Genomic DNA, 17965 nt, shown 5'->3' with positions numbered 1-17965 from the left:
TCTTGCAAAACTTAACCATTTTTAGCTACAAATGTGAAATTTCCTGTTAGGGCAAACTTTCAAAGAAGCAAAACAGTGATAAGAATTAAAATGGGAAATTTGAGCAATCTTCTGTATTATCACTGAAAGTGTTCTGCCTTTGTATTTTGTTGGGAGTTGTTTTTATGAACATATTATGACTATTCTTCATTGACCACAGAGATTCATTTCCCTTTATAGTTTTTTAATTACATTTGTGAAATACATTTTTAACACCTAATCAGCATCAGGGCACTCTTAAGAGATGTAATTAGAAAGCCCATCAGACATTCTGTCTTAAATCTACTGCTAATTAGTACTAAGTCGTTTTTTTTTTTATTGTAATGTTGCTAGTGGTATCATGAATGAAGCTTTAATATAGAAAATGGCATTTCTATTGGTTTAAGTGTCTTCTTTTAATTTGTTATTTGTTATTCCTTATTAGGGATTATTGTCAAACATTTTTAAAGTATAGTTTCAGTTGCCTAAAAACAAATAGAAAGTAAGACCAGTAATTAAGGTGTGATAGCTCTAACTGCCCCTTCTCCTGTCTACAGCTTTCTCATTTTGAACTCCACAGCTATCCCACAGGGAACATTCCTATCAGCAATGGCGAATAAAGCCAGAACAGAGCAAGATAGTTCATTTTGTTTCTTCCTATTGTTCCCTCTTCCTTTCCTCTTATCCCCTTCCTGCATTTTGTAAGAATGTAAAAATGCAGATGAACAAAAGAAAATAAGATTGCTTGCCACCCCATCACCTGGAGAGGTTCTAATCCGTTTTAATATATTTAAATTTGGCCACATGTATTTTTATGCATTAATCAATGAGGGTAACAGACAGATTTTCTAACTAAACACTAAGTTCCACTAGTATCAGTGTTTTATTTGACTGAGAACAGAAACTAAGAAGGAAACTCTGTTGCTTGCTACCAACCCACCAGCAGTTGTCTCTGGTCTCAGAAAGACATGCCCATGAGCAACCTGCCCACTAGCCACAGCAAAGAAGTACTGAACTTAGGTTAAAGTCAGTCTGTACTTGGAGAAACTATTGATAGTCCAATCCTGTTCAGGCTAACTCTTGGTCAAATCAGTTATCCGGTTCAGTTGACTTTGAGTAAATTCCACCTCTTATTTCTGCTTCCTTTGGTTCCTATCATTGAATGAATACCACCACCAGAGGGAAGCAAGGAGATACACAATGTCACATGCATCTGTGGATCAGATATTGGAAAAATTTGGCTAAGGATTACCTATGGATCTAAGTTAAGTAGATGCTTCCAGATACTCTGAAACAACTAAATTGAGGCAGTTTTGACTTCTCAGTTATTAGCTCATCCGTATTCCCAAACCAAATTACATTAATGAAAATTACTTTCTTGGAATTCTTAATTTTGTCTGGCTAAGCCTTCTTTTGTGTACTACAACTTCTTTATATACCTGTTTTTTTTTAAATAAAAAAAAATGAACTGACAAGTTGAGGCATCAAGTTTTTATAATTACTAAGCTTCTTTTTAATTAAATAGTATATTCACTTCACCTGAAAACTTAAATTACCATATTGAAATTAATTTTGACACCATAATTTAGGTAAAAGTCATTCATGTTAGAACTCCGAATATTAGCTTTTGGGTCATGGTAGGAAAGAACAGATATGATGAAAACCATTTGCATCCCCATGGCTGATGTTTAGAGATGCAACTTAGCTGGCTATCCCTGATGTCATTAATCTCACTTAATCTCTGTTTTTTAAGGGAATCCAGCTAATTTTACACCTTTTGAACTGCTTACACAGTCATGCAAAATGGATAACTTCCAATTCACTCAAATTTCTGGGAAATGGATCCTTAAATAATTGAATAAGTGGCTAAGTTTGTAATGATTAAATTACATTTGATGGTGCTTCTCTCTATTAATAAATATGTGCTCCTGGAATTGGAAATGCAGGAAGAAGCTGGTCCCTTATAAGGATCTTGATGAAATATCTTTGTATAGAATCCCATACATGATGGGAGGATTGGGAGATGTGTATGTTAAGGGTATGCAAAAGGTTAGCTCCCAGTTGGGCATTCTCTGCAATGCGTTAAGACTCCGCAAGAGCAAGTCTGCATCTGACTCAGTAAATATTTGATGAATGAATTTATAAGTACCATAAATGCTCTCTCCCTCATTCCAGCCCACCTCCATTTCTGCAAACACAAATATAGAGGATAGATACACAATGATGCATAGCAAGGTTATAGGGGAAAGGGGGAATGTAGCTTCCAGCTAGTGAGCATTGGCACAGCATGCCTGTGGTTACAGCCAGCAATTGTTCTGCTTAGTGCATATTTTAGTAGCAATGGTTGTTAAATACTTTAAACAACACTTCTGGATGTCTCATTATTTATCCTCATTTATCAGGTCTAAGCACCTTCTATCCTAAGACATCCTCAAAATCAGGAAAAAAAAAAAATCCCTAAAGGTGATTAAGAGAAATCCAATTGGGCAAGAGGAGGAACTATGATCCTTGTATTCCAAGACCATGTTTTAGAGATTTCTATGCAGAGTATTAAAGGCAATTGGGACACAGGGTGGTAATTTAGAACATGCAGTAGGTTAGAACATATGATAAAGATTCTAACCAGAGCTCTTCCATCAACTTCTAACAGATTGGAGGGAAATTGTTTTGGTAGGTTTCATTAGTTCATTTCAGGTAGAAATGCTTACAGATTTAAAGCAATGAGACCAGCAACTTTTCAAACTGTCATTTGTACTGTTTTGACCAAGGTTAGTCTAGCACTTTGAGTGTTCTCTCTACTCCTTCTACACCTTAATAGCTGAAAATAAGTATCCATGCCAGATTATTCCCATCAGAAATAATGTAGGGGAAAAATATAGATTATTGTCTTTGACCTCTTATGCTGTCATAATAAAAATGCCATCTTATGCTTTTGAGATTCTCTTATGACAATGAGAATTACTTATATTGAATTAATGAACAGAGTATAGTAGAAATCAAGACTGGAGACCCAGGCTGGTTATGGAAAACTTATACCCCAAAAGTGTTTATTAAATAAGTATAATATAAAAGGCCTCAGGCTTGTTGTGGGCAGCCATGAACCAGTTTACGACCTCAAAGAGCAGGTGGAAATTGTAAAGCAACTTCAAGGCATGAGAAGGACATTGGACTAGGAATCAAAACATATATTTGCCCACACAGTGACTACACAAGTGGAAACTAAACTATCTCCTTTAGTTTTTATTTGTTCATCAATAATTTGAGTGTAGAAGGAGAATCCACATGTTGATAAGGCAAAATCAACACATATATAACTGTCAAGCATGGTACTGAAAACATAATAATTAGTAAGTGCCAGTTAAATGGTATGTGTGTGTGTAAAACACAAGGTAGAAAGTGGTTAAGTCTGTAATAATTATATGTGCTACTAAGTTATCATGACTGATAGAAATCACATAGCCAAGTCATTGATGTAATTCAAGGAAAAAGTCTTATTTCTCTCAATATGACATCAATTTTATCCTCTTGCACCAATCATCTGGATCTTTTATCTTAGGTCGTGTGCCATGCTGTTTATCAATAACAGCTCCTCATTTCCACTTAGGCTTGAAGCCTGGATTTAGATGAGCATTTTAAACTCATGATGAAGAGCAGAAAAGTATTCTGTTTTGCTTAATGTGGCAACATAAGTTGAGTTAGACCACATTATGCCTTGGCACATTAATTCCTGTGGTAATGTAGAATGATTTTCAAATACGTTAGGTAATCAGTTGACTGAGCAGAAGAAATTGCTAAGACAACAAAATCAGCCCACCCTGTGATTTCACAAAATTCATTTACCTGCTCAGACCATATCTATAGACACATAGTAAAGACAGTTGACAGATTTTAAATTTGAAATAGATTCTATGCTGTGAGTGACAAAAGTCCACAGCTGTTTTTAGACTAGTAGTGCTTCCCTCTGCTTGGTTCCTGCTCTTTGCTCACACACCTTATTCTAGTCCTTGTTTTCATAACCAGAATGTTGATGGACAGCCCCTTAACAAATAATGCTCCAAAGGAGCAATTGCCTCTTAGATGCTTATTAATGTTGTTGGACTTTGAACCAAGGATGGGGCTATGTAAGACCTCAGACATTCTTCTTTTACCGCATGGAAAAGAAAGAAATACTTTTTAAGTTAAAAGGAGATCATTATCATTATTTGCAGTCTTTATTGACTGGGGTGGTTTAGTAATTGCATTGAGCTAAGAGTATTTTCCTAAGTGTATGTATACATGTGTTATTAGCTGTTACCACACAAATAAACAAACAAAAAATAGTGTTTCGTGTTCAATCAAGCTTGGGGAATGAAAAGTCAAATAAATGTTTTAGTATAGGAAAAATAATGTCTTTATTTAAACTACTAACATCTAGGATAAATCTCTAAAAGGAGTGTAGGCAAAACTTAATTTCCTAAACTTATTTGGGCGTGGAAACCTTATTTTATACTGTTCCTCATGGAATTACTATGAAACATGTTTTTGGAAATACCGACCAATGGGAATAGACATTATTTTCAGACGTTGATGTTTCATACTCCCCATAAAAAGTAAATAAGTAAAAATCATGTAACTTTGCTTTTCAAGGAAATTTACTACCCTTAATGATGATTACTCGATTCAATAATTATCAAAGAATTAGTGATTTAGATTCTCCTTATTCACCATAAAAATGGTTCCCCCAGATCAGCCCATCTTTGCAACCCAGAGAGAGTTTTCTAGAGAGGGGATTATTCACAAGTGTCCGTTTGTGAATGCAGGGCAATGCTGAATCTGTTGTCCCACCAGCAACTGCACCTCTGAAGATGGTCTACTCATCTTTATGTTTAAACTTAGGTTCCACATTTGGGATTTTAGTCTCCACATTGATCTGGCTTATATAAAAGCTCCACAAAAGCTTTTCTTAGGTCAAAGAATGGTTCAAAACTATCTTCAGAACACTGACCTTTACTAGTTAGACTATTGAGACAGATCCAGAGGGATCAATAGGGTTCATATACAGTCATGTGCTCTTTTGTTCAAGGATGGCACAGCCATGTAATAGTCATTCAACAGATGGGAAACTGGCATAGAAGTGAAGCTCTTTTCCCAAAACTAAAACAATAATTAAAGCAGAAGCAGAAATTGGAATTTCTGGGCTCCACAGTTAGGGCTCTTTAGGAAAAGTCCAAGGCTGGCTATCTTTCCAGATTCTGATTGACATGTCTTGGATTCTGTCCCTAACTTATCCCTTAAAACAACCAACCGGCATTTATTGAGCATTTACTACATTCCAGACTGTCTTCTTTAGTCTGGGCTTAGGAAAGTGATCAAAGCCCTTGCTGTGGTTAAGGTAATTCATCAAGAAGTGAGTAAGCAAATGATCCCGAGTCAAAGTAAAACCTTGTTCTGGTTTTCTGAGACATCTTCCAGGTATACCAGATGACTGGTCATGGGTCATCTATCTTGTTTGTTTTCATTTCAGGTTCAGAATTTCCAAGCTACATTTTTCTCTGTACTAACTGCTATTTGCTTGATGCTGTCCATCCTACTTGGGTTCTAGTTTAAACTCTCTAAGCTGCCAATCAAAACAATTCTCCTCAAGGTCAATGTATATAACAAGTATCACCCTGAATCCTGCCTAATTGAAATCCAACATTCACCTTTCTCTAGAGTCTACCTGCAACCCATCCACTTTTTCACTTATCTTGTAATCAATCACCTCTTTAGTTAAGCCATCAGTCTCCAGCATTCATCCTGCATTTTTCATGGCTGTCACTCTCTTTAAGCCTTTCCTCATTCCTTTCACTCCTTCTTTCCCTTATATATCTTATCTCCATTCTAGTGCTACTTTTCATTGCCTTTTTTCTCTGAAATTGATAAAGCCATCTCTTTCTTCACAGATATACCTTTATTTTCTTTGTCCCTTTATCAGGAATCCTCAATGAAGCACATCTTTCAGAGGCATATCTACAAGGCACTATTTAATCAGGACAATTGCAGGGCAAGCTCAATGCTTGTTACAGTTGAAAATGATGCAAGAATCTTTAGAATGATAGACCTCGTCAATTAATAATCAGAAAGAAAGGATCTCGTGTCTTGCTTAACCCCCCCCCCACCCCAATCATTTCCAAATGTTCATCCTCAGATCTATTTTCATACTGTCTTTATTCACCTTGGTTGGTCCTGGTACAATTGTAAAACTAGTATATTGGGCTTTGAAACCATGGGGCTCCCCTTTTCTGCAGCAAGATGGCTGTGCAGTTCCATTCACCTTTTTAAAAGTGAGGAGTCTTCAATGGCCTCCAGTGCTCTTCATTTTAATGATATTGTTGAGTCAAACAGAGCAACTTGTACATTACAAAATATTGATTGATATCAAACAGATGGTATGGATAGTAGAAGCCAATTAGCTGACTAATGACCCCATATTCACATTCATTGAGAAGCTATCTCCCCACCAAGCTTAGGTCCCACATATGAACTTAATGAGAGGGACTTTCATTTCAAGAAGAAACCTGAATTTAAGCAATATTTTTAAAATTAATGTGTAATGATCTAATCAAGATAGTCCACATTTCCATCTCCCTATATACTTTAAAATTTTTTTGATTAATACATAATATTTGTACAGGGTGATATTATAATGCATGCATACACTTTTCTTTGTTTATCAGTGATTAACATTTCCACCTGACACCAATAAGGTCCTACACATCCTGCTTCTCTTCAAGGCTAAATCGTGGGACTGTGATAAGTAGGAATTCCAAAAGCAACCTTATTAAGAAAGGTTTCTCATGTCCTTATATACGCATACATTTCAAAATCCTGCCTTTCACTCCAGGAAATAAGTCTTACCCAGAACATTCCTGTTGCATTATTCTCAATTAAGGGAGAGGACACAGATCAAAAGCTCCTCCTCCTACTACTTCTTTCTCCTAAGTTATTTGTCCTTTTGTCAAGTTAGAGACCTAGGAGACAACTTTAATTTCTTTCTCTTTATTTCTCTCCATTATCATATTGGTGCATGTTACTATAGGAGGACCATATATTATATTCCTAGCCAAAAGTTTTGTGCATTTGCCTAAAATGCATAAGGAATTATTGACAGAGGATAAGATCATATTCATTTTATTAGAGAAATTGAGTTGGAGAGATCAAGATGTGGAGCACTGAAACTAGTCTGGAGGCTATAGCCAGAGGGGAAAGAGGGGTGGACATATATTTGAAAGATACCTAAATGCAAATAGTCAGAATACTGGAGACAATATACTGGGGATGAAGAAGGGGTGGAATCAGGATGATCCCTAGTTTCTCATCCAGACAATTCATGGATAATTGTGCAATGCAAGAAAATTAACATGTTCAAATGTGCTAGTGTGGTGGTGTGGAGAGGACACAGTTGTGAGAACTCAGAGCTCTATGATTCATTTAATTTATTAGCTCACAAACCATCATCATTATCAGTAACAGTAAAAACTATTTTATAAAAAAATATTTTATTTCAGCTGTAACAAGCATCAGATAAGGTTGTTATAATGTGTATATATAAAGACGAATATGCATGTATACAACGTGCCAAAATGGTGGGTTTTAATAATAAATAAATAATAAATTTCCTGTGCACTCAAAAGTCTACTTATCCAGCCTTATATCCACTTTCTGAGAGACTCTCTGCTCTAGCTAAATTAAACTATCACATTTATTATTCTTTGGATATAATGAATTTTCCTATCTCTGTATCTTATTTGCTTTCTCTGCCTAGTAGGTTTTTGCTTTTCAAAAGCCTATTTAATTTTCAAATTCTATCTTAAAATATAAACCCTGCCCTGGTCTTCCCAATCAAGAATTTATCTGGCTCTCTTATAAGTCCCTGTATTTTCATAATTTTAATGAGCTTTGTATTAAGGCAGCATTTTGGTTATTTTACCACATTCCATGTCATTTATACCTACTCCCTGCCCTGCCCCAGATGTTCAGATTCTTATAACAGTGCCATAGCTCATCCAGCTCACCCACATTTGTATGCTTGTAGTGCTTCAGCACTCAATGCATGTATGTGTGTGCTTTTAATCTACTCAATGGACTTGAATTAAATCAGAAACAATGAATAATGATAAGAATATAAGATGACATTTCAAAATTAGACTTTACATTCTCCATTTATTATTGTGCTAGTATGCAAATCGAATAGAATTTACTCTTTCAGAAGCAAGTACATCAGGCCCACATTGTCAACACCAAGAGTGGGTAAAATCTATCGTACAATGAATATAGTGTAAGAGGCAATCATACCACTTAAGAGAAATCATAATCACTCTCTCCTGGTTGAAATCCAGTTTTCACACAAATCTCACTGATGAAAAGCAGTACATATTTAAATTTTTACCCCCTTATTATCTTTCCTTGTGTACCATTATCTGCTGAGCTCTGAGAAACTGATATTTGTGACACAGTAGCCTTTTCTGACTGTGATGCTCTTGAGTGGGAATGGAGAGCAATTGGTGACATAGTCCAACTTTGTTAGGTGGAAGAAATGCATTCTTACTAGCAACTTGAAGCTTGAAGAAGTATTTATGGAAAAAAATAATCAAGGCTCTAAATAAAACTACTTTTAGAGTTGACTTTATGTTATCTACAGGGCATAACCATGAATCCTTCACAAACCACAGATTCTATTTGCTTATGTCCAGTGAGGTGACTTCTTTGTGGATGCTTGCATAGCAATGTTCAGCAGTTCTATTGATGGCACGCACTGTCAAAATCAACCTGAATTGCTCTGATTTCTTAGAATTCCTTTATTTCAGTCCCAATATGCAAAACTTGCTCCAGAACTTTTTAATAGCACCTCAAGTCCAATGATCTGTTTGACAGGAGAGACAATGGGACATGCAGTTGCAACTGTGTCAGAAGAATATTGTTCCTATTTGTGTGTATTTTATTTAGGGTGTCTTGGGATATCGATCCTCTTCGAGTCAAGAAGCCAGAAAAGGAAAATATAAGTTGTTATGGAGGCTATATTAATTTAAACCTTTGTTACTTTTATACTTTTATAGGACAAGGAGGGATCTTCAAAAACCAAAAATGAAGTTGCCAATGACATGCCGGTGCCTGGCACTGTTCGTTCTTCTGAATGTAAGTAAAACAGAATTATTCTAAGACATCAAGAATGCCAAATAGGGAAGAATGTTTGTGTGTGATCGAATTGGCAATGTGCAAGGATAGGCATTCTTCTAAACTATCATTTAAAAATATTTCATTAACCAATCTTCTTCCCGAACTTTCACTAATTTAGATTAGTGCCATTGTTTTCCCAGAAATTTGAGTTTTGTCTACTTACAAAATTTCATGTTCATTTGAAACACCTCTGTATTATCTTGGAAATAAGCATGAAGGTTGATAACGTTCTCATATAAAATGTTTTTCCTGTTTGACATGTGTATTTGAGTCATAGTTTCATGGCTGTTCAGTACTTTTAAAACATCTGATCTCTATCAGTCTGGTTATTCACTTCAAATATATATCTCATCAAAAACTAAGAATCTTCAAGTCTTTACATACCACTGTCAATCCATAACTTTCTCTAGCCTTTTAAAACATGTTTAATTTGTGTCATTTTATATTGTTTTTTCCTAAAAAAAAATGCAGCTAATTAGAAGTATAATTGTTTTAGAAAACTGATTCATGTCAACATTGTTAACCCACAATCACATCAGTTTCAATAGCACATGAGAAGGAGAAGGGTGAATTCCATGTAAATCAATCTGGAGTTGTCTCAATCCTTACTCTTTCCACCACATCAGAATAACATGTGTCAATGAACTAGAGCTGGCAATAGAGATCACTTAGGATCTCATACTATGATACTGACGCAAGCTAAACTTGTCCAGGGTTCCAGGATTTCCCTTATTCATCAGTGCGAGATTGCAGGCTTACAAGTCCACCTAAACTGCTTCTCTTTACACTATTTAAGAAAAAAATATTACTAGTGTTCCATAAATGTTAATTTAATTTGTAAGAGAATTTTTATTTTGTAACATTATACTTCAAATGAATGGTTTACAGGGATGATTGTTAATGCAACCCTTTTATGCCTTTTTGGATAATGGGCATAGTTTATTATATCAGACTGTCCAATTATTTTCCCTATTAAATATTTCTTTAGATAAATTACAGTATAATTTTCTTAAAGTAATCCAGTTTCTAGAAGTGTACATTACTTCATGCAATTGGAAATCTAAGAAAAATACAAAAGAATATTGTAAACTAATAGAATAGTTTATTTTGTTGATAAATGTCCAAGCCCTGTGTGCTATTGTATAGATGCAGAATAATGGTATATATTATTCATAAATTTATGGTTATTTTTAATATATCAAATGAAATCCTATGTCATAGCATATATGTGAATATTTCTAAATAATTTGTACCATAAAGTGTATAATTATATTGGACATGGTAGAAGAAAAACTAAAGAAATCACTAAATATTAAACAAAATACATTAAACTATAGATTATTTGAGTGTATTTCAAAACTAAAACACTGGGCTGGGGTTGTAGCTCAGCTGTAGAGCACTAGCCTAGAACATGGGAGGCCCTGGGTTTGATCCTCAGCACCACATAAAAATAAATAAAATAAAGGTATTGTGTTTAATTACAACTAAAAAATAAATATTTTTTTAAAAAAACAAACATAATTTTTACTTATCTTACAACTTAAATAATGAAAAAATTGCATGTATTTATATGAGTTATAGATAGAAATATTTTATGGTTTGGAGGCATTTCTTGACCAGCAACATAAGTGAGCACAGTACTTTGTGCTCTCTTTGCTGTATTTGGATTATATATGTCATCTGTCATTTGTTTAATAAAACAAAATTCTACAAGACTCTAATTTTAAAAAACAACTAAGTGAATATCAGGAAGATCAGTAGAATAGAAGGAAAGGAGCATGGTATTTAAAGGCAGGGAGGAGAAGGGGAAGTACTGGGGACTGAATCAGAACAAATTATATTCTGTGCTTTTATAATTATACCAAAATTAATTCTGTTGTCATGTTTAACTAAAAAGAATCAATAAAAAATAAGTTCATAAACTGCATCTCAAAAAATAGCATACAGATAAAATATTTTTGTTCCAAAGATTCATTTTGTTCCACATTGGTAACTTAAAAATGGCAGTGGTCTTAATCCACCTAGTAACTTTTTACATAATACACTGTTGTGAAAAACCACTGCCAGTATATTTATTAAATTCTACCAACTGTTTTCCACATGGTCTTTTAAAGTATCGTTCTGGGCCATCACCTTCCCTTTTGTGATGTCTTCCCCATTAACCAAATCCATGCACTTTCTCTTCCTTCTCTGAGGTAATGTAACAGGGTTTGTATAGGAGTTGATAGATTGTGAGCACTCAAAAAAATGTTATCAATGTGGATGGATAACAACAATGATGAGGACATAGAAAAACTAGGTGGGAGCATTTAGTTCTTGTTATTTGTTTACTTAGCTGCATTTCCCTAGAAAGTACATAGGACACCAACTAGGCATCTGATCCTACCTGGAAGAACCAGGTACAACATTGTATATTTTACAACACTGTATTTCCTCCTTTGTTATTTTGAAAAGTTCAACTGAAAACTCCAAATAATTATAACACATACCTTACAAATATTTAGGATGATGACATAGATCTACTGTTGTTTACATCAATTTGTGGATCCTTGATTCAAGTTCTTTTTATTACTAAATATTATTTGCATTGTATAAATGTATGAGGTCACATGATAATTCAATACATGTTTACAGTACTTAATGGTCAAATCAGCATACTTAACATTTCCATCTCCTTAAACATTAAAAAATTTATTACCACATGTGCTTTTTAGAGCAGTTCTGCCCATGTCAATCAATAGGAAACTTTCCCTTCAGCACTATAGCTTGGGCTTGAGCCATTGCAGAGATGGCACATTTTTCAAAGTTCCAGACTAAATAGCACTATAACTATTCTGTCTATGTACTCCTAGAAACTACCTTTAACCCCAAACAGACTGATGTCTGATATATAAGTAAGAATTGCCTCCACATGTGGCCATTTCAAAGCAGATTACTTTCCCCTCTGTGATTAGTGTGAATGAAACCTAGAATGTAAGCTCCATGAGGGCAGGGACCTTGTCAGTCTTGTTCACTGTTAAATTTCCAGAACCCAGAATGGGGTCTGGAGTGTGGGAGGCACTTCAAGTATTTATTCACCAAAAGAACCAATGAGGGTCAGCTGCTGATTGCTGGTGGCAGCTTGGCTGTTGGATGTGTGGCGTCATTTACTTGAACCTTTAGAAGTGACATCAAATATCCAGCAGCTAAACTGCCACGGGGGACAACAGTTAAGAGGGAGATTGTTAGTTTGTTTAAGAATCATGTGAGATTGTTTACAGGCAAAATTCGAACATTAGTCTGTTCTCAAACAAGCAATTTCTTAAGGTAGCATTTCTATCTTCATTTAGGCATAGAATCATATATTTATTTAAATCTCTCAAACACATAACATACATAACAGTTGTGATAAGAAGAATATTTTTTTAGCTTTCACATTACGTGATCATTCTAATTACAACTGGTATTATTTTGACTCTTTACTGCTAAAAATAATACTACCTCACTAACAATTTTTATTTGTATGAAGTTATCAGAAAAAACTTAATATTTTTAAAGAATTTTATAAAATTTGTTACTTTATGGATATATATACACATATATGTTGTAATTGAAAAGATAATGCTGGAAAGAAAATCAACTTTTTATAATCACATACATAATTGTGCATCTATATCTTTTTATCTATTCATCATCTATCCATCCATATATTTATCCATCCATCATCTATTCATCCATCTACCTATCCATCCATATATTTATTTATCCTTATATCCATTCATCTATCTACCATCCATCTAGCCATCTATCAATTCATCTATCTACCCATCCATCTATCCATTCATCTACCTATCCATTCATATATTTATCTATCAATCTATCAATTCATTTATCTATCCACCATCATCTACATATCCATCTACCCATCCATATATCCATCTATTCATCATCTACCTATTCATCTACCCATCCATCTATCCATCTATTCATCATCTACCTATCTATCCATTTATCTATCCATCTAACTCTCTAGCTATCCATTTATTTATATATCCCTTCATCTAACCATCCATCTATTCATCTGTTCATCCATATATCCATCCACTTATATATCTATCCATCTATCTCTTTATTTATCTATTCATCTATCTATCCATAAATAGAATGCCACAATTTTATGTTATTTTAGGAACTCATAAAGACATTCAGCTACCATTGGGAACATTCCATCTTCATGGCTCAAACATGGACCAGCCCAGAAGCAGACTGAGATTGCTATGGCTCATCTAACAACAAAGATTCTGATTTTCATTCCTTCAGTGTTGAAACAATCTCTACTGAACCAGGCTCCAAACCAAGTTCACTGGAGTTTGTTTCAATATTGCAAGAATGATAAGATTGAAACTACTGTCATCGACATGATCTACACCTACTCTTATTCAGATGTTCATATGGCCATTGTTACTGATGTTAAAATGAATTAAATCAAATAAAGATGTAATTGAAAATATAAGTATTGAGTGTTTCACTTAATATCTTTGTACAGACAATTTCCCATGGCTTCAGTGAATTTGCAGCTAGTACTGGAACATATTTTAATTGGTTGTCAGCCATTTAAAGACAGAATTCAGAATGTTACTTCTGGAAAGAAAGCCAACCTTAAGGAAAATAGTTCCTAATGTCTAAAATATATAATATATAGGACAAGATATATATGTATGTATGTTTATATATGTTTATGTACATACATATACACATATATATTTGGTGATCCATATTCTAATTTTATTTGAAAAAGCTGAGAAGTTAGTCCAGAACTTAATAATATATCAAATGAGAATTTTCATATTAACTGAAGAATTTAAGAATTGAGGCACAAAAGAAGTATCTAAAATAAATGCACATGCCATTAATATCTCTATTGTAAGGACACCCTGATGCTTCCTTTCTTTGATGGTTCCATCATATTTAGTTGAATTTTTAAAACACATACACACAACACTCAGAAATGTAAGATAATTAAATACAAAAAGAACTCATAACATGGAATATTTTCAGTGTACTCTTTTTTAAAGTTTCACAAATCATATTCTAATTCATAATGGAATATTTCAAAGTTTTATGACTGGTGATTATTTTATATTCACAATTTCTGTTACGATATTTTGTAGTGCTGGTCTTTGTTTGCTAAATTGTAAGCTCCATGAGAGCAGGATCCACATTTGTTTTATTCAGCACTGTATCTTCAATGTTTGACTTACCAAGTTCAGTGGGTGTTTTCTGACAAGTTAACCTGAAAGCCAGTGAGAAAAGTCATAGGTCAACAGAATTAGGTTCGACTACATGAGTAAAGGGTTTGCACATATGTAAAAATGTTGTGGGTTCATTAATTTCTCTTCTGTCATAAATTCAAGAGACATTAAAAATAGAAATAGCCTATTTAAAGAGTAGTGTCAACTTAATTCACAGTGAATGTCTACTTAGCAGCTATAACAGTAATAAGTGTTCATCCTCTTCTCTTTGCAAGCAACTTCTGAGTACCAGAGGGCATCTACAAACCAGTTCCAAAATAGGACTTACCTTCTTCCCTCCCTCCCTCTACCAAGGTTTTCCTTTTCAGATCCCTTCCTTTCTCAGGAACTACCATTTGTTCATTTACATAGTAGGCTAAACATTCAGGCTCTTTGACTGTGGCCACTTTCCATCACTTAGACTCACACATCTTTATTATTTCGGGAGATGCTGAGAGTTGTATTCTCCATCTATCAATGGACTCAGTCCAGGCCTTTAGCTTCCCAGTTCCCCTCCCAGTTCTAATCTGTGGACAGTGATGCCTGCCATGTGGATTACACTAAAATTCTCCTTTTACAGCCTTCACTGATCAAAAACCTACAAAATATATTTTATTTTACATCATGTTTTTGATAATATTATCTAAAAAGTATTAAGCTTTTCAAGTACCAGGTTAATCTCCATCACCATCATCTCCATCAAATACAAATATTTTGTATTTGTTTTCTCGTTTATTCTCACCATACCCATAGAAGTTAAATATTACTACAAATGCAACTTAGACCTGGAGAGGTTGCTAATCTGCTCAAAATGACAGTACAAGATAGTTCTTTCTTTTTTTTTTTTTTTTTTTTTGGTACCATCAGACTCCTTAATCCCATTTCTTACTTAAAGTTAAATGAGTTCCCCTTCAGGCAGTGTGGCTCTATTCCAGTGTTTCACATGTGCTGTTTCCTGCCTCTGGATTCTTGCACATTCCCTTCCCTTCATATTTAAGCCCTTCTATTTTTTTCTCTGCCTAAACAGACACTACATATCTCAAGGTCAAGTTCAGATTCTGCCATGTATCTGTGACCACCCCTAATTTGCCCCATAATCTCTCCCTGTTCAGAATTTCAATTGTATTTTGTACCACACAGCTTAGCATGTAGTGATGAGCTCACACAGAAGATACAGGATGACACCCACTGGAAAAGAGTGAGGCTTCACAAGAGTAACCTGGGTGCACAGGTCAACTTAATGGCAACAGGTTTCATTTTAGAGACTAGGGAATACAGGAGAGAACAGTAGACTATTTTTGCCATTAATACACATGGGAAAACTTCAACCTAGGAATAATTTAGACAGAATAAGGTCAAATAAACATGTGCTATATTGTATGTGATAGAAAGCAATATTCTGAACTTCAGGAAAGGGAAAGTCAGTATAGACTAAAGTTTCTAGGTTTTCTAAAAACAAAACAAAATATAGATATGCAGGGTGTAAATATTTTTTTAAAAAAAATCAGATTCAAGCACCACAAAGAATATCAGTCATTGTCACAAAAGAAATTGAACTTCATATAAACACAAGTTGGGGTGATATGACACACTGTGATCTTTTCATACAAACACATCAACTTTGATAACCAGAGAGCTGTGATGGTGATGGAGATTAACCAGAACTGAACAAAAACTCATGTCAACCTGTATTGAAAATGCAAGTATGCAAATATAAATATTTAAAAATTAAATTGATTTTCATCAAAAAAAATTGAATAGTCCTGTGTAGGTCATGTGCTAATGAAACCAATTTAAAGAGATTAAAGTCAGTTATCAAAGGGATAACTTTGTTCTATGGAATACATGGCAGATTTCTGGCAGCATTCACAACCTAAGCACAACCAAAAATTCATCTGAAAAAAATGTCCAATAAATGAAGCATCTTATTTTACTGTCTAGTTTTAAATAACATGATCCATGATTCTTAAGAATTCCAAAGAAAGCAAAGTTGATTTATTTTGGGCAATTTTCTGAAATCATGTTATGTACTTTGTTTACTTCTAAACTTTACCATGATGAGAGAATTAAAACAATCCTAGATGCTAGAGAAATGTGTGCGTGTGTGTGGGTGCTATCCATTTTCAACAATGAATAGATACTGGTACAAATATAGAATTTGTAGTTAGAATTTGTGTAGGAAATGTAAATACACTTTTTAGTTATAAAGCAAAAATATTCTACCTGGAGGAGATCAGGAATAAGTGTTGCTTTTGGAAGGAATAGTAAGGTGTTTTCAGACTCTTTGGTTATCTCATTTGTGTGTCCACGCATCTCTTCTCTCTACAAGTAACTGATTTTCTTTTAATACAGCACCCAACTCCAATTCTTCCTGCCTATTCCAATCTCACTGATCCGACAACTATGACTGAGCCATACCTGTATATCATAGGCCGCCAGAGGATGATGGATGCCCAGTACAAATGCTATGACCGCATGCAGAATATGCCACCATACGAAGGAGAAGGTAAAGAGAAGATATATGTGAACATATGTTTGAAATATCATTAAAGACTTGTTTCTTTCCATGGGTGGAGATGTGGTAGATAATTTAAATTTAATACACCAGGAGTTTCCACACTGTGGTATCTTTATATGTTTCACGTGAGATATGCCTATCGCTTCTCAACTTCATCTGGCTTCTTTTTGGTTAGCATCTGCCTGCAGGATGAAATCACTACATTAACTCTGGATTCACTCCTGGCAAGCAGGACAATACAGGATTAAGTGGGGGGGGGGGAGGGAAATGACAGGAAGTGGAAGGAAGGTGGTGGGCAGAGAATTTGCCTGAGGTGGAGCCTGTCAAACACTCTACTTGGGCTGGGGTTGTAGCTCAATGGTGGAGCACTTGCCTCACATGCAAGTGCGAGGCCCTGGGTTTGATCCTCAGCACCACATAAAAATAAATAAAATATTGTGTCCAACTACAACTAAAACAATATTTTTTAAAAGGAACTCTCTTATTTGGCTTAATTAGGCATAGGGTTTTTTCCCTGTCAATTGGTTGGCAATCCATGCTCTTTCTTCTCCCTTTCTACCCCAAGTTCCCAGGAGAATTAGAAAAACCACATCTTCTCAGCAAACATGGTTTCTCTATCACCTTCTCTAGAATGTTCTATGTGATTGCTGAAACATTTTCAGGACTCAGCATATTCAATTTGCTGTAGAAGACCCAGAAGAAAATAAAAGAGAGGTTGTTCAAGCATTAGAACACCCATTTAAATTCTTTCCCATGCCTCCTAAAACATTTGAAAAAATCCAACAAGACCTTGTACAACCTTATGCATTCTAAGACAACCCTACTTGTCAAGGGGGGAAATGGTTAAATATACTCTACTGCTACACATGGTTTCCTTCCAAATGGTTAAAGTTCATGGTTCCTATTTTTAGCATTTCCTTTAAACAGAAAAATAAAATCCAAGTCAATTAAAGACAAGTATATG

At 34.7% G+C, this 17965-nt stretch overlaps 1 protein-coding gene across 2 annotated transcripts in view; it reads left to right on the top strand.

Annotated features, from left to right (window-relative positions):
• The first annotated feature begins 9102 nt into the window (after nt 1-9102).
• Calcr (calcitonin receptor) overlaps nt 9103-17965 on the top strand; it is a 46635-nt gene continuing 37772 nt past the window's right edge. For both annotated transcript variants that reach the window (XM_027919887.2, XM_027919889.2), the window contains exons 1-2: nt 9103-9171; nt 16836-16989. In XM_027919887.2, the coding sequence (XP_027775688.1) occupies nt 9121-9171; nt 16836-16989 (205 nt within the window). In that variant the 5' untranslated portion in view covers nt 9103-9120. The remainder of the gene's footprint in view (nt 9172-16835; nt 16990-17965) is intronic.

The sequence above is a fragment of the Marmota flaviventris genome, chromosome 1 (assembly GCF_047511675.1).
Source record: "Marmota flaviventris isolate mMarFla1 chromosome 1, mMarFla1.hap1, whole genome shotgun sequence".
NCBI lineage: Eukaryota > Metazoa > Chordata > Mammalia > Rodentia > Sciuridae > Marmota > Marmota flaviventris.
The sequence above is the reverse complement of the archived record's forward strand: the minus strand, read 5'-3'. Positions and strand labels throughout refer to the sequence as shown.